At 43.4% G+C, this 23,683-nt stretch overlaps 1 protein-coding gene and 1 long non-coding RNA gene across 2 annotated transcripts; one reads left to right on the plus strand and one right to left on the minus strand.

Moving 5' to 3' along the window:
* Positions 1 to 1,725: 1,725 nt before the first annotated feature.
* Positions 1,726 to 18,984, minus strand: LOC308387542. Its single transcript, XR_013969963.1, has 4 exons — positions 18,594 to 18,984; positions 4,483 to 4,590; positions 4,321 to 4,363; positions 1,726 to 4,209 (listed from the first exon to the last, which is right to left on the minus strand). It is a non-coding gene; the product is annotated as an uncharacterized lncRNA (long non-coding RNA).
* A 149-nt stretch (positions 18,985 to 19,133) lies between these two features.
* On the plus strand, positions 19,134 to 22,610 carry ckma (creatine kinase, muscle a). The gene is made up of 8 exons (XM_080867654.1): positions 19,134 to 19,278; positions 20,467 to 20,674; positions 20,798 to 20,952; positions 21,118 to 21,250; positions 21,343 to 21,514; positions 21,625 to 21,748; positions 21,842 to 22,031; positions 22,116 to 22,610. Exons 2-8 carry the CDS (start codon positions 20,482 to 20,484, stop codon positions 22,292 to 22,294), a joined length of 1,146 nt encoding a protein of 381 aa, XP_080723780.1. The 5' UTR covers positions 19,134 to 19,278; positions 20,467 to 20,481; the 3' UTR covers positions 22,295 to 22,610.
* The last annotated feature ends 1,073 nt before the right edge of the window (positions 22,611 to 23,683 follow it).

The raw sequence follows: 23,683 nt of genomic DNA on the forward strand, positions 1-23,683 counted from the left end.
CACACACACACACACACAGAGAGAGAAAGCGTGGAAAGAATAACCTGTCTCATTTGAGGCTCATTCATCCATAAGAAGCAGCAGATTGAGCCAGACTGAGAGTGAATAACACCAGTGTTAATTCTCCGAATAATAATTTCAGGAGGAAATGTGGACAGGAAAGAATTTTTGAATCAGCACAAAGGTGTTTTTAAAGTAGTAACTGAGTAAGTATGAAAGTAATCAGGGCTGGTAATCCAGCTTGTCAGAAGACGGAGGAATGACTCAGAGGTTTTTTTGGTCAGGTGATGAGAATAGCAACCTCTCAAAGGGAGAAGAGGGTAGTATGAGCTGTAATTATGCACAAATCTACACATTAATAGGATATAAAAGAATGATGAACTCCAAAGTTGCCCTTACTTTGGAATACTATTCTTGATTACTTTTAATGCCATAATTGTTGATACAAGACCCAACCCACACTTCCAGTTTGTTTTCTTTGTAGTCTTTGTTCTCACTTGTTGTGACCATACTAACAAACTGTAGGTATGGTGTAGGTTAGTGATGGGTCGGTCGCGAACGAAATGGCTCTTAGAGCCGGCTCTTTGACGTGAACGACGCGAGCCGGCTCCTTATCGCCAGCCGTGGGTTTTTCTTTGGCTGTATCCCAATTCAGGATCTGCAGCCTTAAAGGCCGCATTTTAAGGCCGATTACATCACAGCGACACGACGAAGGCTGCAGACCCTGAATTGGGATACAGCCTTTTTCTTTCTCTCACCCTCTCTCTCTCTCGCACTTTTCTTCCGCTTCACTCTGCACGTGAGCCTTGTGCTTTACGCTGGGCAGAGGGGGGAGGGGCGGTAGTTACACTCAGTATCACAGGAACAGAGCGGGAGGGAGAGAAAGAGAGCCAGGGACAACAACGTATAGTAATCATCCACAACTATCTTCAGTTGCGGATGATAAAGGATTCAGAAAGTTAATTCATGCAGGTCCATATGACAGAGAATGTGCATGTTCTTTTTGTTTTCATATTATAATTTATATTTAATTGTGTTGTGGTTTGCAGTGTTTTGTGTTGTTTCAGTTTAAATTTGTAAAAGGAAAAAGCTGAAAATTTAAATAGTTAAAAGTTGAAATGTGACTAGTTGGTTTTTGTATTATATGATTTATTTATTACATTTTATGTGGAGTGAATAAATAAAAGTATATTTACGGTGGCCCCTACAGACAAAGCACGTACAAACTTCAAATCACATACGAACTCTGAAGCACGTACAAACTCCGAAACATGTAAAAACTCCAAAACACGTAAAAACACGTACAAACTCCGAAGCACGTACAAACTCCAAAACACGTAAAAACTCCAAAACACGTAAAAACACGTACAAACTGCGAAGCACGTACAAACTCCAAAACATGTAAAAACTCCAAAACATGTAAAAACACGTACAAACTCCGAAGCACGTACAAACTCCAAAACACGTAAAAACTCAGAAGCACATAAAAACTCAAAACACGTACAAAAGACAACAGAAGTGCTCCAGGATGCTAGGCGCAGTGTTGAACTTTTGTTACCTAGTGGCTACACAAGCCACCAAGTACCAACGACCGGATTTGGTGTGTGGTAGTAACAGGTAAATGAACATTTTTTATTGTTATTTTTACATTTTTATTATTTGACTATATATGAATGCTTGTGTATAAATACACAAACAATACACATATGCTTTCATGCTTTCAATTGTGTAATTTAAGTGATCTAGGTAGCTCTGTTTTGGAAGTTCAGTTCATGCTAGAAAAGTGTTTTGGAGTTTGTACGTGCTTTGTCTCTAGGTGCCACCACATATATTTATATATAAACATATATAAATAAAACCAGGCAGCACGGTGGCACGGTGGTTAGCACTGTTGCCACACAGCAAGAAGGTCCTGAGTTCAATTCCACCATCAGGCCGGGGTCTTTCTGTGTGGAGTTTGCATGTTCTCCCCGTGTTTGCGTGGGTTCTCTCCGGGTACTCCGGCTTCCTCCCACCGTCCAAAGACTTGCAGCTTGTGGGGATAGGTTAATTGGATAATTCAAATTGTCACTAGGTATGAATGTGAGTGCGAATGGTTGTCTGTCCCTATGTGTTAGCCCTGCGACAGACTGGCGACCTGTCCAGGTTGTACCCCACCTTTCGCCCTGTGACAGCTGGGATAGGCTCCAGCGCCCCTCGCGACCCTGAAAAGGATAAGCGGATGGATGGATAAATAAAACCACTTTTTTTTTTTTTTTTTTACATTAGTAATTCCTTTAGTGCATAATTTTATATTATTGTTAATAATTAATTAATTAATTAAAGCAACAAACCTGAAGAGCCGGTTCAGAGCCGAAAGAGCCGGCTCTTTTTAGTGAGCCGAACCGAAAGAGCCAGTTCTCTAAAAAGAGCCGGAAATCCCATCACTAGTGTAGGTGAATGGTAATCGGTAACTGGCCTGTATTTGTATAGCGCTTTACTAGTCCCTAAGGACCCCAAAGCGCTTTACACATCCAGTCATCCACCCATTCACACACACATTCACACACTGGTGATGGCAAGCAGGTGAAAGTCACAGTGACTTAATAGATTCACCTCACAGGTACAAAAAAGGCCTCATGGGAGATTTAACTGTCATATACACTAGACCTGGGCAGAGCAGCAGACCTGTAAAGCACATTCAGCCCAGCCAGTGGGCTAGTTAGTGTTTACCCTTTTCAGTTTGACTGTGAAAGCACTTAAACAAGTGTTGTAAGATTTCAATACAGCGTAGTGTGTTACCAGTGGTGTTTCTGGTGACTGTGGTCTCAGGTGCCTTCAGATCATTAACAAGCTCCTCCTGTGTAATTTTGTAAAATTCCTCCACCTTTCTCATGATCATTTTAACTATGGGCTCAAAATGTGGTCATAAATATTTTGTACTTGTAAATCGGTTTTGTACTTGTAATAAAGATTTGTATGTGTAAAAAAGATTTGTGCGTGCGTAAAAAAGATTTGTATAGAGATGGCCCAGATATTTATATAGAGATTACCCTTCAAGGACCTGCAGTTCAAAAAAGTGCCCCTCCGACAGCCAAACCCATCTGTTCTCTGATTGGATTGGGGCACTTTTTATCCGATAGCAGTTAGGTCCCCTTATTTTCAGCAGCTGTTGAAAGGATAAAGTTGTGGTATATCAGTGTTTAGAAATACCATTATTACTTTAGGATTAGTTTAACACAATGGTCAGGGCTGACCCGGGACCATTGCTGTGAGTCACAGTGCGCAGCATAAAAGTCCTTTCACATCGGACGCAGGATGTGCTGCTAATGCTAATTGCTAACTAAAAGCAAAGGATCCAGAATTTGTTGCTGGCTGCTGAGCTCCGTGGGTTTTTGCAGCAGCTCTACCAGCAGATCTTTGGTCTTGCCCATGATGGTGGAAAGGTTAGAATGGAAGAAACTGATTCTGTGGATAAAATCAGTGCTTCATGATTGATCGATTGCAGTCTATGTGCCACATGGGCACAAAACACATCTGTGGCAGCCAGTATTCTTGTTGGGTTGTAGGGGATCAAACCCTTATTTCACTCAGTGACATGGGGATCAGTTTATAACTTTTATGTTTGGACCCTGTCTCAATGCTATGAGCTCAGTTGTTATGTTCCAGCATTTTAACATTGTATTTGAACAAGTTTATCAATTTTAGAAATGTCACCCGTCCATGGTTTCATTGTTATTGGGTGACTGGTGTAAGTGCCTTGAGGAAAACATCTTACTTCAACAGTTCAACAGCACTGCAAACTTAAGCCTTTCCAATTACTGTGGAGTTAAATCAGTGTCTTCCTAACAACATTTTCTGCCACGTACAACAATAACATACAGCCTAACGATCTGGCCCAACCCTGACTTACTTGTGTTCCACTCTAAAATGTCTGTGCAGCAACACAATCCATTGTGGAACAAATCATCTTGCAAATAATAATTCACTTTATTACAGGAGGGACTAATAAAGTTGTGGCACATGGCACATTGCACACAGGCACACTGACTGGGTTCAGTGTGTTTGGCATTTGCACCAGTACTGTGTCCTGAATGGTTAGGGTGTTAACACGTGTCTGTGGCTGGCACACCCAGACTCTATCCAGCTGATGTGGTTCCTTTATAGCTGAAGAAGACGGCTCTGCTTGACCTGGCCTCACACAACGTGTTTTGGCCTGCTGAGCGTCCTCTTCAGGTTCAGAAGACACAAACAAAAACACAACGGGTTGTTTTTCTAATAGATTTTTGACTTTTTTCATCACATTTGACATGAAAACGATTCCCCGGAATATTCTCTCACCTTTGGTGCAGTTACGATCTCTGACCCTCTTCCTCTTTTTGCCCTAAAAACAAACACATCAGAATTTTCCTGAGCTGATACAAACTCTCTGCAGTGACTGTTTCATCATTCAGTGCAGTGAAAGGCACATGGATGAACTGTATGTTGGCACTTTGGACATACATAGTTCTCTTTGGTTGACCAATTCGGATGTTCTGTGGCGTGATGACATCTTTGTGTTTCCGCCTCGTCAAAATATTTTTTCTGCTCCTTCTTTGAGAGCGACCTCCACTGTGGATAGAAGATCACAAGAACACACTGTCAGCTCGTATAAATACACAGCCACACTGCTACTACACATAACTACAGGACAGCTGGTGCACATGCACAAACAAGATGATAGAGCATTAACAGATGCATAAATATATTCAGAGTTACACTTACTCTCTCTCCCACAGCTGCACTGTCACTAATACTTAGTTCTGCTTTCACCTTTGGCCTCTGCTCTTTAAGGTACAGCATGAAGGCATTTGGGGGCTTCTTAATGTACAGGGAGTGCAGAATTATTAGGCAAATGAGTATTTTGTCCACATCATCTTCTTCATGCATGTTGTCTTACTCCAAGCTGTATAGGCTCGAAAGCCTACTACCAATTAAGCATATTAGGTGATGTATCTCTGTAATGAGAAGGGGTGTGGTCTAATGACATCAACACCCTATATCAGGTGTGCATAATTATTAGGCAACGTCCTTTCCTTTGGCAAAATGGGTCAAAAGAAGGACTTGACAGGCTCAGAAAAGTCAAAAATAGTGAGATATCTTGCAGAGGGATGCAGCAGTCTCAAAATTGCAAAGCTTCTGAAGCGTGATCATCGAACAATCAAGCATTTCATTCAAAATAGTCAACAGGGTCGCAAGAAGCGTGTGGAAAAACCAAAGCGCAAAATAACTGCCCATGAACTGAGAAAAGTCAAGCGTGCAGCTGCCAAGATGCCACTTGCCACCAGTTTGGCCATATTTCAGAGCTGCAACATCACTGGAGTGCCCAAAAGCACAAGGTGTGCAATACTCAGAGACATGGCCAAGGTAAGAAAGGCTGAAAGACGACCACCACTGAACAAGACACACAAGCTGAAACGTCAAGACTGGGCCAAGAAATATCTCAAGACTGGTTTTTCTAAGGTTTTATGGACTGATGAAATGAGAGTGAGTCTTGATGGGCCAGATGGATGGGCCCGTGGCTGGATTGGTAAAGGGCAGAGAGCTCCAGTCCGACTCAGACGCCAGCAAGGTGGAGGTGGAGTACTGGTTTGGGTTGGTATGATCAAAGATGAGCTTGTGGGGCCTTTTCGGGTTGAGGATGGAGTCAAGCTCAACTCCCAGTCCTACTGCCAGTTTCTGGAAGACACCTTCTTCAAGCAGTGGTACAGGAAGAAGTCTGCATCCTTCAAGAAAAACATGATTTTCATGCAGGACAATGCTCCATCACACGCGTCCAAGTACTCCACAGCATGGCTGGCAAGAAAGGGTATAAAAGAAGAAAAACTAATGACATGGCCACCTTGTTCACCTGATCTGAACCCCATTGAGAACCTGTGGTCCATCATCAAATGTGAGATTTACAAGGAGGGAAAACAGTACACCTCTCTGAACAGTGTCTGGGAGGCTGTGGTTGCTGCTGCACGCAATGTTGATGGTGAACAGATCAAAACACTGACAGAATCCATGGATGGCAGGCTTTTCATAACCAAACCATGTCCATGCTACAGAGGTAGTAGCCCCTCGTTTAGCAATAACTCGACTTGTTTTGACTGGTCCTTCTGTTTGGAGCTACCTGGTTCTGCCTCATCCTCGCTGGCCATGCTGGTATTCTCTGTGCCTTCATGCGCATGGTGACTATAAGCGCCAATTTATAGTTACTTCATGTTTTAATTTGAGGTCATTTGTTTGATGCATATTCTGAAATTTGAAGTTTGAGAATAATGTATATCATTTCAGTTTACTTTGAAAAGTCTCAGCAGGATCTTGAGCTTTCTTGTGAAAGGTTTATGTGAAAAATGAACAAGCGGACGGCGGAGCCACACGATGGTTTTACCGTCATTGTTGGTAACAAAAGTATGAAACAGTCGCTTGTTCATCCATAGCGTGGTTATTTTAAGTATAAGAGATAGATAGAAGTTTAAGAAATTAATATAGCCACTACAGTGACCATCAAAACCATGAAAAAATATTGCCGTAAACAGTTTATTTTGCAACATCACGAAACAAACGATAGTGTATAATATGAAACAATACACATTTTTATATCGTCATCCGTTATATATTGTCATATCGCACAGCCATAATCCTTTGTTTTTTGTTGCTGTTGTTTATGTTCAAGGTTAAAAAAAAATGAATAAAAATATAAACTTTTTAAAATATCTTTTTGTGTCTCTTGTTTTCCTCAGAATAAATTGCGACTAGTCTCAATGGCTGAGATGGAGGAGCAACACAGCGACACATTAACCCCGACTGCTGCAGTTCCTGTATGAACTGAGCAACTCTGAAAATCCAAGGAAAAGCTGAGTGTATTTTATTTAAAGCTCAGATGGAACTTGATGGACTAGCATGCAGGCTGCATTCAGGACTTTGACACACTGGTATGTGAAGAGTGGTACCAAGAGAAAGTGTGTGCACACAACGTGTCACTTTATGCTTGCTCTTCTCCAGCCTCTGGTGTCACTTTGTAGTCATTTGTCTTATTATTGTCTTATTTGATGCAATTTAGGTTATGTGCGCACAAGCAGAGGTTTTTGCTCCAGAAGTAACCATGACCTCGTTTTGAGAGCCGTGTTTAACGTTTAATGGCCGTGAAATATGTCTGAAATATGACTTTTTCCTCTACTTAAACAGTTAAGAGCATTTGAACACAGTGGAGAAAAAGGTGTGCATTAAGGATTTTGAAACTATGATGTTTAAGTGTTGTCACTGTTGAGCACTGTTGGTCAAGTTACTTGAAAAAAGTAATCAGTAACTAATTACCGATTACTCCCCCAAAAAAGTAATCCTGTTACTTTACTGATTACTTATTTTCAAAAGTAATTAATTACTTAGTTACTTAGTTACTTTTTAAAAACACGATTTACAACCTGAAGAGGTGATAAAGCGATAGATCTTTCAGCCCAATTCTACTTTTTCTGCATAATCCATCATACAAAATATAATCAGATGGAAAATTATCTTTTTAAAACTTGTTTTATTAGTTTTAATCTTTTAACTTTATGCATCAAGCAAAAATTTTATTATATGCAACATTCTCTGACTGGAAGAAATTTGTTTAACATTTAAACTTATTTTCTGCACATTCCAGCACATAAAATAAATTTTTTTTTGTGTGTTTACACTCAGTCTTTCAAATAGATGCAAGTAAAACACAGCAGAAAATAAATAACATCAAAGACTCAGCGGTCCTGTTGCTCTATTTTCACCTGTAAAGCAGGAGTGGGGTAGGCGGAGGTTTACCCTGGTGCAGGTGTGCCGCAGCGGTCAGTGGAAGAATCCGCGAGTTTCTCTGTGAATTTCCCATTACGTGGTAGCGCACTCGGTGCTTGCTCGGAAGTTTAGGGGTTTTTTTCGCTGTAAAAATAAGTTTTCTTCCCACGCACAACGGACACTAATGTTTTTGTCACTTTTTATGGAATCAAACTCAAAGTAATGTCAGTACTTCCACGCTTTAAACGCTGCACGCTCGTACTCTCTCCCGCACTCGATATATGATCCATTGTTGATCTGCACACAGCTGTTGTCACGAACGTCGCACTCGCTTACGTCACTGTCGTGAGACATTCTTGCAAAAAAATCACGGTTTTAGTAACGCAGTAACGCAGCGTTACTACGGGAAAGTAACGGTAATCTAATTACCGTTTTCGCAATAGTAATCCCTTACTTTAATCGCTACCTGAAAAAGTAATTAGATTACGTGTTACTGCCCATCTCTGCTGTTGAGGATTCGTGGACACAGATCCTTATTCACCACGCTGCTGTTTACAGTTTAACTCTTCATCAGAAAAAGCACTTCTATTGTACTTTGCTCCTCACTGTCTTTGAAAAGCAAGAGCTGACAAAACAAGTCCGGTAAATGCACTTTTATCTTTAAGTTTGGAACAGTAATCTGTCTAATCTATTTTGTGTTTTAGTTATTATATGGGGAAAAGTCCTTTGGGTCATCCATCCTTCCTGTTCTAATAAACCCAAATTTCAGGAACACCTTCTTTAGATCTGTTCAGTTTTAGCACCACTTAAACAGTCAAACTTTTTTGACTCAAAGTATGTTATATTGCAAGGTAAAGACCCCAAAGAGTTCAGACAAACGTTCAAAACAATGTGAATTACATTCACTTCATTAATGAGGTGAATGTATTCAGTCATCAAAGGTGAGTGGCTATAACTGACTACATGTGTATACTGTATCATAAGTGGACAGACATGGATGTAAACCAAACTCTGGATATTATTAAATGTGAACATATCGTTAAATATTACATTTTTTGTTTGTCAGGTGTCCTGCTTGAAGAAAACACTTGGAATGTAAACACATTTACATGAGGGCAAACAGATTTCAAGGAAAATAAAAATGCTCAAATTTGAAAGCTTGTGAGTTACTTTGTTCATGTATCAGCTGTTTAGTTGTTTATGACGAGATGGATGCTGTCGTTATATTTTAGAATAGTTTTTGAGTTGAGGAGAATAAAAGAATATTTAACATTAATTGTATGTTGTTGTGTACTAAGCACAGATTAATTTAAAAAGTTTTAATTTATGAATTTTTTGAGCACAGGGTGTACTACGTTGTAGTTGCATAGAAATGTACGTTTAAGGATATAAAGAACTTTATTTAATGAGTTACAGTGAAAAGAAGTGCTTGGAAATAGTAATATAAACAGAAATTTACATTTTTCTATTAATGGAAAATATCAGTTCATGATACAGAAAATATACTGTAAATCTACAGAATTTTATGTTTTATCATTATCATTTACAGAAAAGTCCATCAAACTTCCGTAGAAAAAACAGAAAGTGGAATGACAGAAAATTACCTCATTTGCACCAAGTGCAAATAAGTATCCTAATTTATATATTATTGCTCATAGAACAACAACATTATTGTCAATTTCACTAACTTCACACTGTCATGGGCTGGTGTTATGATGTTCTTGTTTGTATAGTTTAGACTTCAGTTCTGTTGATAGTGAGTTCTGCTTCCCTATTTAGTTCTCGTCTGTCTAGGTTCGTCCCGCGTCTGTGTCTTCCCCACTATGTTGGTTATGGTGTGTCTTCAGTGTGTGAGTCTGTCAAGTCCCCTGTGTATCAGTCTCCCTCGCGCTTTGTATGTTTCTGTCATGATCCTGGGTCCTTTTGACCCAGCGTTTTGTGTTTTCTCTTCGCGATTTTGGTTCTGTTCTCTAATTGGTGTTTACCCTGTTCCCCCCCGTGTGTTCCTGTTTTATTGTGAAGGTCTGCGTCTTATGTGAGTGTTTTCAGTTTGCCTCCCTGGTCTCGTCATGTTAATCACTCCCAGCTGTGTCTCCCACCTGTGTGTAATCTCCCTGTGTTCTCTGAGTGTATTTAAGTTGTATTTTCTGTCTTGGTAATCGCTGGTTCGTCTGTGTTGTTTCCCCTCGGTCTCCCTGTATGTATTTCTCCGGACCTCCCTGCATCCTCATTCTGGTTTGTCTTATTAGTTTACCCAGTTTAGGTTTCCGGTTTCATGTTTTGTCGCCACCGCTGTTTGTACTCACACCCCTGTAAATAAACACTCATCTGCACCAGAGCTGCCGCATTTTGGGTCCTATTTCATATTCCACACGGCTTGCCCCGGCAAACCGTGACAGTACGAACCAGCCACCATGGACCCAGTGGCAGTGAATTCGTCCGAGGAGCTCCAGGACGACATTGCGTACAATGTGGAGATTCTCCTCGGGCTATGGCTGGAGAACCCTCCAGAGGAGCTTCGTCGTGCCGTGGAAGGTCGGCTACAACGGCTCTTTTCTGGCCTGCCATGGCTTCTGCAGTCGCTTCCTCCGACCATGCAGGCTTTTCTCCGGCTCACACCGCACCTTCTCTCAGCCACTCCTGCCTCGCTGCCCGACTTGCCGGATGTGATCTTGCCCGGCCCGTCGGAGCCGTCTGCGGGGAGGAAACGCCGATCGCGCCGCAAGCGCGCCACCCCACAGCCGGACGTTCGGGCTTCTAAATCGCCGGCTGTGGTGAGTGAGGACTCTTTTTCATTTTCGGACTGCATGACTGTTCATTCAGGGGCTGCGTTTTGTGTGGCGGATGTCAACGCGAGCTGCTTATCGCCTGTGCAGCTACCGGCAGCTCAGTTAGCTCCCCCGCAGCCGCTCTCAGCTCGGTTAGCTCCCCCGCAGCCGCTCTCAGCTCGGTTAGCTCCCCCGCAGCCGCTCCAGTGCCGCCTGTAGCGCAGGCCCCAGTAGCTCCAGTGCCGCCTGTAGCGCAGGCCCCAGTATCACCGGTTTCACTCATTCACTCCATGCAGGGAGAAAGTCTAATTTCACCTCAAGGTGCTTTTCATGGTTCAGCCGCCATTGGCACAGTTTGCCGCTCCAGGGCTTCCCCAGAGGCTAGGTCTCAGTCCCCGGCTGATTCTGGACCCCTGAAGTTTATGCAGCCACCTGAGAACTGCACCATGTCAGCGTTGCCTGGGCAGAGCCAGTGCTCAGTGCATCGCCAGTTGCCTTCGTGTTTGCCAGAGGACTCCATGACTGCTGGCTTAGTGGTGACTTCTGCTGGGGGGTCCGAGAGACCGCTCCGGCCTTCGTCTCCTGCCTCCGCTGGGGGGTCCGAGGGGCCCGTTCAGCCTCCTGCCTCCGCTGGGGGGTCCGAGGGGCCCGTTCAGCCCGTCCAGCCGCCTGCTGTAGCTCCATCATCATCCTCGCCTGCTGCAGCTCCAGGGCCTTCAGCCTCGCCCGGCCCGGCCTCCGTGTCTTCAGCCTCGCCCGGCCCGGCCTCCGTGTCTTCAGCCTCGCCCGGCCTCTGCAGCCTCCCGCACGGCCGGCCCCCGGACCGCCATCGCCTGAGTGGCCGCCGTTGCCGTCCGCACGGTCGGCCCCCTGAACTGTTTGGACTCCTGTGCTGTCGGCCCCCTGGCCGGCCCCCTGAACTGTTTTGGACTCCTGTGCTGTCGGCCCCCTGAACTCTTCTGTTTTGGACTCTGTTTTTTCCTGTGTTCTGGTGTGCTTCGTTTCTTTTGGTTTTGGACTCGTTTTTTGTTTTTGTCTTTTGGCCTTCCGGTGCTCCGGTTTTGTTTTGCTTCGAGCCCTCCTTCCTGGGCCCCCGCCGCCCGCCCTGGTCGGGTTGTTTTCTGTTTTTTCTGGCTGTTTTGTTTCTTGTTGGGCTGTCTGGGGCCAGCCTTTGGGGGGGGGGGTACTGTCATGATCCTGGGTCCTTTTGACCCAGCGTTTTGTGTTTTCTCTTCGCGATTTTGGTTCTGTTCTCTAATTGGTGTTTACCCTGTCCCCCCCCCCCCCCCCCCCCCCCCCCCCCGTGTGTTCCTGTTTTATTGTGAAGGTCTGCGTCTTATGTGAGTGTTTTCAGTTTGCCTCCCTGGTCTCGTCATGTTAATCACTCCCAGCTGTGTCTCCCACCTGTGTGTAATCTCCCTGTGTTCTCTGAGTGTATTTAAGTTGTATTTTCTGTCTTGGTAATCGCTGGTTCGTCTGTGTTGTTTCCCCTCGGTCTCCCTGTATGTATTTCTCCGGACCTCCCTGCATCCTCATTCTGGTTTGTCTTATTAGTTTACCCAGTTTAGGTTTCCGGTTTCATGTTTTGTCGCCACCGCTGTTTGTACTCACACCCCTGTAAATAAACACTCATCTGCACCAGAGCTGCCGCATTTTGGGTCCTATTTCATATTCCACACGGCTTGCCCCGGCAAACCGTGACAGTTTCAGTGTCTTTGTATCCTGTCGTCTCCCCTGTTTGTCATGTGTAATCTCGTCCATTTAAGTTCCCTTTGTGTCTCTGTCCTCTGTGTCGTGTGATGTGTGGGAAAGAGGACTCGAATGCAGCACTTACTGAGATGCGATGGTGGTTTATTATAAATGACAAAGAGGGGATGGCAAAACAGAAACTAAACTGGGAGAAACTAAACTATAAAATGGCAAACCTGAACACGAAAGGAGGACAGCAGGGAGAGCACACAGTGGATTCACGGAGAGGTTCACAGACAGTTTCTAGGAGACGAACACAGAGTAATGCAGAGTACACGGAGTAACACAGACGACGCAACGAGGAACACAGGCAGACACACACTATAAATACACAGAGGGACACTGGGAAATCACACACAGGTGGGAGACACAACTGGGCCTGATTAACCTTGCTCTTTGTTAAATTATAGTTTTGTTCCAAGTGTCTGCATTTGGGTCCTCCTCCTCTCTCCACATGGTCTGCTAGCATAGACCCTGACACAGACACTATTAAAAAAACAACAACAACTTTAGACCCACCTATCTGCCCAGGTCTCAGAGATCTTCCAGGAATGGTGACACTGTTTTCCAGGGACTTGGCTGGTCAGTAGAAGTGATTTCACCTTTTCACCTCTAATCTGGTTTGCAGCATAAGTTACCATGGCAATAGGATCTCTGGCTGTGCACCGTGGCATCTGTTACTAGCATTGTAAGGGAAAAGGGCCTTTGGTGGGGCTCCCAAAGGAAAAACAAACAGAAAATAAAAATTCCAACAAAAATAAAAGCCAAATCTCTCTCTAAGGCTCGACGCACACAGGGAGATCAGACAGGCAAGGAACACAGACACAGTGACAAAGGTCAAAGAGAAATTTGAAGTTTTATATATCACACCCAGAAACAAGAGGGGCAATCAGAGGGAGTGGAAACACCTGGCAAACAAAAGATAGGCGACGACATTCCATACAATGAGACGCGAGGAAGATGCATAAGGATGGATGCCACTTTGCCACATTTGGAAGGTATCATTTGTGAAACCTGGAGCTCAGCATTTGCCAGCTTAGCATTTTAATACCAGACAACAGGGCCCTATACTACAAAGTTAATCATACCCAAGTAATCTGCTACTGACCAAGTTATGTGTTCAGCATAGGTGTTAGGAGACCTTGGTCGTTGACCCAGAGTTTTGAGTTTTCTTTACTATTGTACTTTAATTTTGCCTTTATTTATCATTTATAGTCTTTTCGTTTGTTTGTGAGAGTTCTGCCTTCTGGTTTCTGTTCTGTGTTCCTTAGTTGCTCTTTCTCCCCTGTCTGCTGTATCCCCTTGGCATGTCCGCATCTGTGTTATTTTTTTCTGTTTTACTTTGAAAGTCCGCGTCTCATGTCAATGTATCTGGTTTTGCTTCCCTTGTCTCGTTAGGTCTGATTTGTCCCAGTCGTGTTTCCCTCCTCTTTCCCATTCCCTGATTGCTCCCTTTGTGTATTTAAGCCCTGTGTTTTCCTTTGTCGGTGTTGTGATCTCCCTCATCCCACGCTGTGGGTTCTGTCCATCTGCCTGCCAGTTTAAGTTTCTGTATTCCCAGTTCAGCCAGTTTTCTGTTTTTTCTTTGCCATCCACCATTAAAGTTGCATTTGAGTTCACCTTTTTGCTCTGTGTGTCTGCACTTTGGGTCCTCCACGCCTGCCTGCACGCAGCCACACATGACAATAGGAGACATTAAGCTGGACATTCAATTCAATTTTATTTATATAGCGCCAAATCACAACAAAAGTCGCCTCAAGGCGCTTCATAGATACAGAGAAAAACCCAACAATCATATGACCCCCTATGAGCAAGCACTTTAGTGACAGTGGGAAGGAAAAACTCCCTTTTAACAGGAAGAAACCTCCGGCAGAACCAGGCTCAGGGAGGGGCGGGGCCATCTGCTGCGACCGGTTGGGCTGAGAGAAGGAAGACAGGATAAAGACATGCTGTGGAAGAGAGACAGAGGTTAATAACAGATATGATTCAATGCAGAGAGGTCTATTAACACATAGTGAGTGAGAAAGTTGACTGGAAAGGAAAAACTCAATGCATCATGGGAATCCCCGGCAGCCTACGTCTATTGCAGCATAACTAAGGGAGGATTCAGGGTCACCTGGTCCAGCCCTAACTATATGCTTTAGCAAAAAGGAAAGTTTGAAGCCTAATCTTAAAAGTAGAGATAGTGTCTGTCTCCTGAATCCAAACTGGAAGCTGGTTCCACAGAAGAGGGGCCTGAAAACTGAAGGCTCTGCCTCCCATTCTACTTTTAAATACTCTAGGAACAACAAGTAGGCCTGCAGTGCGAGAGCGAAGTGCTCTAATAGGGTGATATGGTACTACAAGGTCATTAAGATAAGATGCCATACATATGACATACATCACGTCATGAGTGTATACCCTGGTAGGAAGTGAACCACCTTTGTGCCACTGTATTTAGTAAGGCTTGAAACTAATGACTGCATTTAAGAATTTTAGTACAGGTGGACTTCTTTTGGCACGAGTACCTTGGTGGTCAGTAGAGCAAATGCAGATTTAAGGTTTTATTCTCTAGACCCAACCTATGACCCATCTTTGAAATAAAGCACATGGCTTCCCTACTTACCTCTCTTTTGTGAAAACAAAAGGTAGAAAGGACATACCTCCTCCACGATGGTCCTGGACTAGGTGTGGATTCATGTTGGACAGCACACTCTTTCATTTAGGATCATTAAACATGCAAAGGTCCATGGTCACGAATTGTACTGGAAGGTTCTGGGATCCTACTGACAGGCTCATTTGTTTAGAACAGAACCTGGAAGACTCAGTTGTAAATGCTTTGGTGAGCAAATGGAATAACTCTCTCGCTTCGCCCACTTCCATGGACGTTTGGTACACTTATTCATACTGCTTATTGCAGTCAGTGTTTGGGGTGTTTAGCCAAAGCAAAGGGACCTCGAGTCCTGTCTGTGATGGACAGACAACTGACTCAATGAAATTGAATCAGGGTTCTGGGTGTACACATGCTGCTCTACCAGGATGGACCCAGCAAACCTGGTATAATTATAGCCTCACCCATGCACGTGACGCAAGTGGTTAGAATTTAAATGAAGAAAGGCCAACCAGAAACCAAGCGCTGCAACAACTGCGATACCTCAAACCTGGCTTCCATAAAATCTAATTTTTCCAGTTGATAATTTGCATAATCGTCAATCAAAATAATTATTTTTTAAAAATGGTGCAATTTGGGTTTTCTTTTGTGAAGTCAGGAAAGTATAGTATAAAACACATTCGTAACAATGTAGATATCTGGAAATTAAGTAATTAAGAACAAACACATTACATATTACATGCAGCTCATACTGTGGGCATGAGCCTGCTGGTTCTGTCCAGACAGGTGCTGAGGTTAATGTGTGAAAGAAGCTTTATATATAGCCTGCCATAAAGGTGCTATTTTTAGCTGCTTGCTCCATCATTGTATTTGGTTGCAAAGCATCAGAAGTTACTTTTCCAATCATGATTTCTTGAAACTGTTTTATTATGAATGAACTGCAGATAAGCGTCGACACTGGAATTAAAATGACCCATTTCCCATTCCTAGACCAAGTGACACAATTTGCCTCACCAATACTGAGAGTGTAGCATTACACGCAGCTGCAGCTTGACACTGTGCTGTTCTGACATGGGTCAGTGCAGCCAGCACAGATTCCTTTCAAAGACTCACGCTGTTTCAAAAGTGTGTGCGAGCCTGCAGATTAATGCTCACTTGTTTGGACGTATTGAAAGAACAAAACACCAAAATTCCAGAGAAATGTAAGCAGCCATAACCGGTGAGCCCAAATCATAAAACATCTTGAAATTCTCATAACTATAATTTTGGACTAGAAACATACTTCCCTTCGGTTAGCATGTGCCCAAACACAATAGGTGACTATTTCTGTAATATGATGGTGATTCCAACTTGTTGTGACGCTGGAGGAACTCCATGAGCACCGTTTGTAGAAGGCAGCTTATGTGATGTAACCGCCCTGTTGCATAACTGCTGTAGACCAGTATTATCCAGTAGCTGTGTGTAGAAGCAGCTAGGGTCTGCTCATACTGCTTCCTCCTGAAAATTAAATGCTAAAACCTGTTCTAAGTTTTACTAACACACCCCCACACACATATATATATATTATATATGCCAAAAATATATTTTTTTTACCTGAGGGAAAAAACAAACAACAAAACAACCCCAGCCACTTACAAAGTACCTAAATATTCTGCACAGACAAAAGTAGCTGCTCTAGTTAACAGGGACAGATTGGTATGTGGAGAGATAGAAGAAACCTGCACTAATTTGGTAACATCTGACTTGTTGAAGGACAGGCAGGGGACAGCTGAGAAACATGAGAAGTGGTTTCAATTCAGGGCAAGGGCACGGTGACCCTCCTCTACAATACAACAGCAGGCGAATTAGAGTGCAAAAATAAGAGGGGACCTAGGAAAGCACGCATGCAAGCCTAAGGAGTCTGGGATGGTTGAATTGGATAGCTGGATATGTCCTTTCTGTGCTGTGGTTCACAGACATGGTGACATTGAAAGAGCAGCTGTGAACTGTCAGTTGCCAGTCAAAGATGGGTGGGCCATCCCACAGAAAGAGCTGCATTCTGGGATGCTCCTCTCTCTTGGAAAGATGCCGGTGTTATAGCTATGATGGATTCTCTAAGTCACAGGTGGCATCGATTTTCTTCCTCAACATTCCATCGCTCAGTATTCCCATCAAAGATTCAGCATCTGATAATTATCATATCAGTTTTGAGTCAAGGGTTTCAGATGTCTGTGGTGTGGGGCAGCACTGGTACCAACAACATCTCAAAACATACGTGAGAATCTTTCTCCCTTCGGTCTTCAGAGAAATCATGAAGATTGGGCTGTCACAGAAAATATTAACACACTCCCTTAAATACATGCACAGCATATTTGAACTACCCTCATTTTTTGGACTCTTGGGTCTTTAAGTTTCTAGACAGTGACACAGTTGTTGTAGGTTTTCCTCTGTACACCATTTTACCTGAAATATGACTGAAGTGCAAATTTTCATCATCATTTCATGGCCAGGTGAGACCTGTACCCTTGTTATTTCATGAAATAATAAGCCGATAAAGAATATAGAGTTAATTCCAAGTGTTAAGTTTGCATTTGTATTGTTTTGCTGAAGAGCAAAACAAAAACAAGATCATAAAGATAGCAAAAAAGTTTAGAAGTGACCAAATCAACAATCTGATGACTTAAGAAAATAGTCATTAGGAAGAGATAGGCGCATCACTGTCAGACTCTGCAAACCACTGGCTCCAAGACAAGAAGAGAAAATTAGACTTGTGGAAAACATCTATAATAGGATACAAAGACCTGGAAAATGTATTGACATGAATATTTGAAATTATTTGTCTACCGAAATATCTGTACATAAGGGTAAAAGCTGGAAATCAATATTAGATGGTTGTGATCTTTGCAGCCCAACACGACACTGCAATAAAAGCAGGTGTTACTCTGTCATGGACATCAATGCATGGGCTCAGGAACAGTTCCATACATTGGAACACAGTTCATCATGCCATCCACAAATCAGGGAAAAGTTTTGTATTTTTTTTCTACATGATGAAGAAATACTGTGTTGCACATAAACTGCACGAAATAAAAGTGTAGAATTACAGAAAATGTTCTGTTGGCTCATTGTGCACACAGTCCTATACTGCGAACCCACCGTAGAAATCATACATTTCTACAGTAGTTATTGAAAAGGGAAAAAATGGGAACATTCTGTAATTTAATTTTTTAAAATCTATTACTTAATTACTTTGGTTAGTATGAATGGCCATGGAGGAGGATCTTCATCGGCAGGAAAAGATACAGGAGTTGTTAAAATACAGTGAAAAGTTTATCAATTGTCTTCTCCTTCACATTTTCCAAAGCCACACTGCGGGCCAGTTACAGTCTTTGGGGGGCCTGTTCTGGCCCCCAGGCATTATGTTTGACACCCCTGGTGTAGATCAAAGAAATGGTAAATGGCCTGCATTTGTATAGCGCTTTTCTAGTCCCTAAGGACCCCAAAGCGCTTTACACTACATTCAGTCATTCACCCATTCACACACACATTCACACACTGGTGATGGCAAGCTACATTGTAGCCACAGCCACCCTGGGGCGCACTGACAGAGGCGAGGCTGCCGGACACTGGCGCCACCGGGCCCTCTGACCACCACCAGTAAGCAAACACGGGGTTAGTATCTTGCCCAAGGATATTTGGCATGCAGCCAGGAGGCAGCCTGGGATCAAACCACCTACCTTCTGATTAGTAGCTGTCCTGCTCTGCCACCTGAGCTACAGCCACCCCAGAAGAAGTGCAATGATCGAAACCTGACCAATCACTCTGTTTGATTCAGTGTGTTTATGCCTTCCATAGCATAAACCAGCTTCGGTGGGTGGTGGGACATTGCTCACCATTAAGATGCGAGGAGCATTTCTAGATAACAGCCATTTGATAAGTGAAGAAAATACCAACTCTTTCTAACCTTCACACCTACAGTAAGGAACCCTGACCTCCAAAGTGTGTTTGACAAAAGTGAAACTCAGCTTATTTCAGTGGCCTTTCCCCATTACCACCCCAGCCTCACTCATGTGACCTCCTCCTCCCCTTTCACATGCTCCCACACTCCAACTACAGCTATGTATGGGCCAAGGGTTGGTGGGGGGGTGTGCGGAGGCTGACGGGGGTGAGGTTACAGCTGCAGCACCCGTCTTGAATGACTGAGCTGTAAATGTGTCTCTTTCATAAACTGTACAGTATCAGTGCAGAGGCTCTGGCCAATGAGGCTGCAGTAGGCACTAAAATGGCCAAGCCAATGGCTAGTGTCTGTGTGGTATATAAAGAGGGGCCAGAGACCTCCAGAGTTGGGTGACCCCTATTTTGGCTGTGGTGAACAGGATCTGATCCCAAGGACTGTTACCTCTGTACTTGTCTGGTGTGCAGGTAAAGAAATGATTAGTTTTGTGGGGTTAAAGAAGAGCAGACGTGGAGATATGGATTGGGAGAACAAGCAAAGCATTTAAAATAGCACAAACAATTAGTTCTGGCTACTTTTTCTTTTAATGAAAAGCTGTGGACATGAAGTCCATGATGAAATCAAAGGATAATTGTGCAACAAATCTGGTACATTTGCATCCATATGATGCATTAAAAAAAGAGCTAATTTCATTGAATTGTTCTCCGTTAAGATTAAGCTTAAAGATCATGCTTTAACAGACAGGCTGTGGTTCCAGTGATAACTTGTGTCACTCCACTCTTTATTCTCGCTCTCTGCATATGATTTTCTTTTGGACAGTGATTTATGTGGACAGGTGCTTCGCAGTTTGATACATGTAGGAGAGACAGACTGAAGTCCCCCATGTGTCATCTGCGACTTTTGCTGTTTCAAAGTTACACTTTTGGAGCTTTTTGGCTGTAAACTAATCAGAAAATTGTCACATTGAAAGGGATTACTGATTTAAAGAACGGCTAATTTTGTAAATCAGTTTGGGACTGAGGTGCAGATCATATTTCATGTGATGTAACGAGTGCGTCATTGCATGCATCATGTACGTACTCATGTTGAACAGCTTATCAGGTAATGAGAGTAAGAAGAGTATATATTGTTGGATCGCAGTAGCTGGACAAGTGTGCTGCTAATCAGGCTTCTTTCAGCATTGTGACAATTATACTGTTGCAGTAATCCTGTACAGTGACACAAAGACCTTGTAGTGCTTTCAGTGAAAACACGCCTGTGCTGGAACTGACCAGTCAAGTTTTCATTTATGTGCATTTATGTGTCAATGTGCAATCAGGACAGTTGTGATTGTACGTATAAAGCTTTGCTTGTAGATACTGAGGACATAAAGGGTACACATTCAGATGTACTTGTGCTAAAAATACCCAGCCAACAGGCACTCCTCCCTGTACTCTGTTTCAAAGTGACATCTGAGCTGCTGGAAATTGAGTGACACTTGTTACCAAGATTCCTCTGCCGACACCGCTTAAAACTTGCAGCTGTCACACAGAATATCCCGTATCTCCAAATGCTGCAGAAATTTTGTGACTATTTCGATCACCTCCACAATCTCCAGATGAAACAGTTTATTATCGTTCCAAGATTTAGTCAAAGGCTTTTCCCTCATTTTGCAGTGTTAGAAAGCAATCATGCCTTTCGGAAACACCCACAACAACTTCAAGCTCAACTACAAAGTTGAGGAGGAGTTCCCAGATCTGTCCAAGCACAACAACCATATGGCCAAGGTTCTGACCAAGGAGATATATGGCAAGCTGAGGGACAAACAGACACCCAGTGGCTACACTCTGGATGATGTCATCCAGACTGGTGTAGACAACCCTGGTGAGATATGTTTCATATCAGATAAAGAAATCTGTTTCATTCCTGATTAACATTAGCCATAAAAACTAATTCTTTCATTTCTGTTCCCCCTCCGAACACACACTTCTTACTTACATTCTTCAGGTCACCCCTTCATCATGACTGTTGGCTGTGTTGCTGGTGATGAGGAGTCCTATGAGGTCTTCAAGGATCTGCTTGACCCTGTCATCTCTGACCGTCATGGTGGATACAAGCCCACTGACAAGCACAAGACTGACCTCAACCATGAGAACCTGAAGGTACCGCAGATTTCATGGAGGAGAAGTACCTTAACAAAAGACTTACTGCACAAGTCTTCAGATGTTGAACTGATTTAATGGTTTAGCACATCTGTGCATTGCTCCAGGAACTCTGTTATTTATTTATCTTTTTTCACCTGGGACTCAAAGTTTATTTGTCTTTAGGGTGGTGACGACTTGGACCCCAACTACGTTCTGTCTAGCCGTGTTCGTACTGGTCGCAGCATCAAGGGATTCACCCTGCCCCCCCACAACAGCCGTGGAGAGCGCAGAATTATTGAGAGGCTGTCCATTGAGGGTAAGTATTCAAAGGAAAAGGACTGCGTCTTTGAATTTAAGCATCCAGTGTCAGTATGGACAATATTATCCCTGCTTTGCTCCTAACTGCAGCTCTGAACAGCCTGGATGGTGAGTTCAAGGGAAAGTACTACCCCCTGAAGACCATGACTGATGCTGAGCAGGAGCAGCTGATCGCTGATCACTTCCTGTTTGACAAGCCCGTGTCTCCCCTGCTGACCTGCGCTGGTATGGCCCGTGACTGGCCTGATGGCAGAGGCATCTGGTGAGCACTGTCATTAAGTGTTAACAGGCTGAATGTGAAACATTTTCCTTAGAAATCTTTTGTCTGCATTATCTGTGTGTTCCCCTAAATGTGAAACTATATCTGCTCAGGCACAACGAAAACAAGACCTTCTTGGTCTGGGTGAATGAGGAGGATCACCTTCGTGTCATCTCCATGCAGAAGGGTGGCAACATGAGGGAGGTGTTCAGGCGTTTCTGCGTTGGCCTGCAGAAGGTATGCAGATATAACAGGCCTCGGAAAGCCGGGATGAAATGAAAACAATTGTTCAGGATGTTTCCACGACTCTTCTTCTTTCAAACCTGCCAGATTGAGGAGATCTTCAAGAAGCACGACCGTGGCTTCATGTGGAATGAGCATCTCGGGTACATCCTGACCTGCCCCTCCAACCTGGGCACTGGCCTGCGTGGTGGCGTCCATGTCAAACTGTCCAAGCTGAGCACACATCCCAAGTTTGAGGAGATCCTCACCAGGCTGCGTCTGCAGAAGCGTGGCACAGGTAAACACTCATATGCTTGTGGACCAGCTTGAACAGCCCAGTGAAATCTCCACTGCGACTCTGACTTTTGCCCTTTCTCTTTAGGTGGTGTGGACACTGCCTCTGTGGGTGGTGTGTTTGACATCTCCAACGCCGACCGTCTGGGCTCCTCTGAAGTGGCGCAGGTCCAACTGGTGGTTGACGGTGTCAAGCTGATGGTTGAGATGGAGAAGAAGCTGGAGAAGGGAGAGAGCATTGACAGCATGATCCCAGCCCAGAAGTAGAGAGGGACAATCTTCCGTTTTTCTCGTGACCGTTCATGTGTAATCGAGCCAACTGATGGACACGCAGAGGAAACAGCCGCTCAACTAGAGACTCTTGACTCTGAAAACTTCTTTCTCTTCTTTCCTGCTTTTTCTTTTCTCTGTCCTCTTTTTTTTTTTTTTTTAAGTTCTCCCGTGTTGGTTGGTAACATCCTGGGATCAGCCTCCACTGAGCTGGGCTTGCCTGGCGAATGTGGCATCACCTACTTTTTGTTATAAAAAGTAAAGATTATTGAAGCTGCTCATACTGCTCAATAATAAAGTGCCCTGTAAAACAACTAAACGAGTCGTTTTTGTCTTGTTGCAGTATAATCGACAGATAGAGGTTTTGGAAAGTAGTAGCTTTGAAAACAAGATGGCAAAATGACGGAAAAAATTGCCAACATCAGTGAATTTTATTCATCTTCAGCTCCATGTTCTCCTTACGCATCACACCCACTCATTTCAGGTTACAGTTTTCTTCTGATGGGAGGAATTAAACAGTAGAAGAGAGTAAAATTACTCATACAGGTCAAACTGTGTGTGTTCTTAAGTCTCTTTTGCATGTAACATTAACTGTATCCAAAATCAGTTTTGAAATGACAGTGAATGTTAAATACTGAGCCCCTCGGGTTTCTAATACTGTCATCATCCACCATTTAAACCATTTAGACCAGTGATACACCTTTTCCGAGCAGGTATACAAGCATTTACCCAAACGCTCACGTCACCAAAACCTCTTTTTGAGAATTCTTCACAGTAGAATCCCCCTGATTCATCCATCTTATACTATGAGTGAGTTGTTTAACCATAAGTTATTTGCTTTTCTCTTTTTTTCAACCCATTTAGTTCAAAAGTTCCAGCTGAAATGCTCAGCAAACAACCTGAAACGTTTCTATGGCTTGAATGCAGACAGGGACTTGGAAATTCAAGTTAAAACTGCACAATTTATTCCAACTGCAGCTGTCCTCGTGCAGGATCTAAATCATTTTTCTTATGTACGAGGTGCACTCAAAGAGTTCACAGACTCCTGTTGTGCAGCATGGTACGGTCATGTGTACGTAAAAGATGTCAAGTAGGACTTTAAGAGACGTGATTCCACATTTTGTCACTCTATCAACATGAAAACCTGTGATAGACAAAGTTCTGTAGATAGGCTTTTGCACTTTGTACCATGGAGCTGAGGCAGCATGTGGGCATCTTTGACCCAACATTCAGACCCAGGATCTGGCATGAATTTGTCCCTCGGTGTCATATTATTGTTGGGTTTTTACCTCACAACATAAAGAGGCGAATTTGTTGTGATCTGGTGCTATATAAATAAAATCAAACTGAACTGAGTATTTCCAATGTAGAGTTCTATAGTAGCAG

The sequence above is a fragment of the Rhamphochromis sp. 'chilingali' genome, assembly GCF_963969265.1.
Source record: "Rhamphochromis sp. 'chilingali' genome assembly, chromosome: 19".
Classification (NCBI taxonomy): Eukaryota; Metazoa; Chordata; class Actinopteri; order Cichliformes; family Cichlidae; genus Rhamphochromis; species Rhamphochromis sp. 'chilingali'.

Bases quoted from the DNA above. Each gene is read 5' to 3' on its own strand.
- ckma (XM_080867654.1), top strand. From the start codon at position 20,482: ATGCCTTTCGGAAACACCCACAACAACTTCAAGCTCAACTACAAAGTT. The intron at 20,953-21,117 runs GTACCGCAGATT...ATTTGTCTTTAG, and splicing joins TCAACCATGAGAACCTGAAG to GGTGGTGACGACTTGGACCC. The intron at 21,251-21,342 runs GTAAGTATTCAA...TCCTAACTGCAG, and splicing joins TGAGAGGCTGTCCATTGAGG to CTCTGAACAGCCTGGATGGT.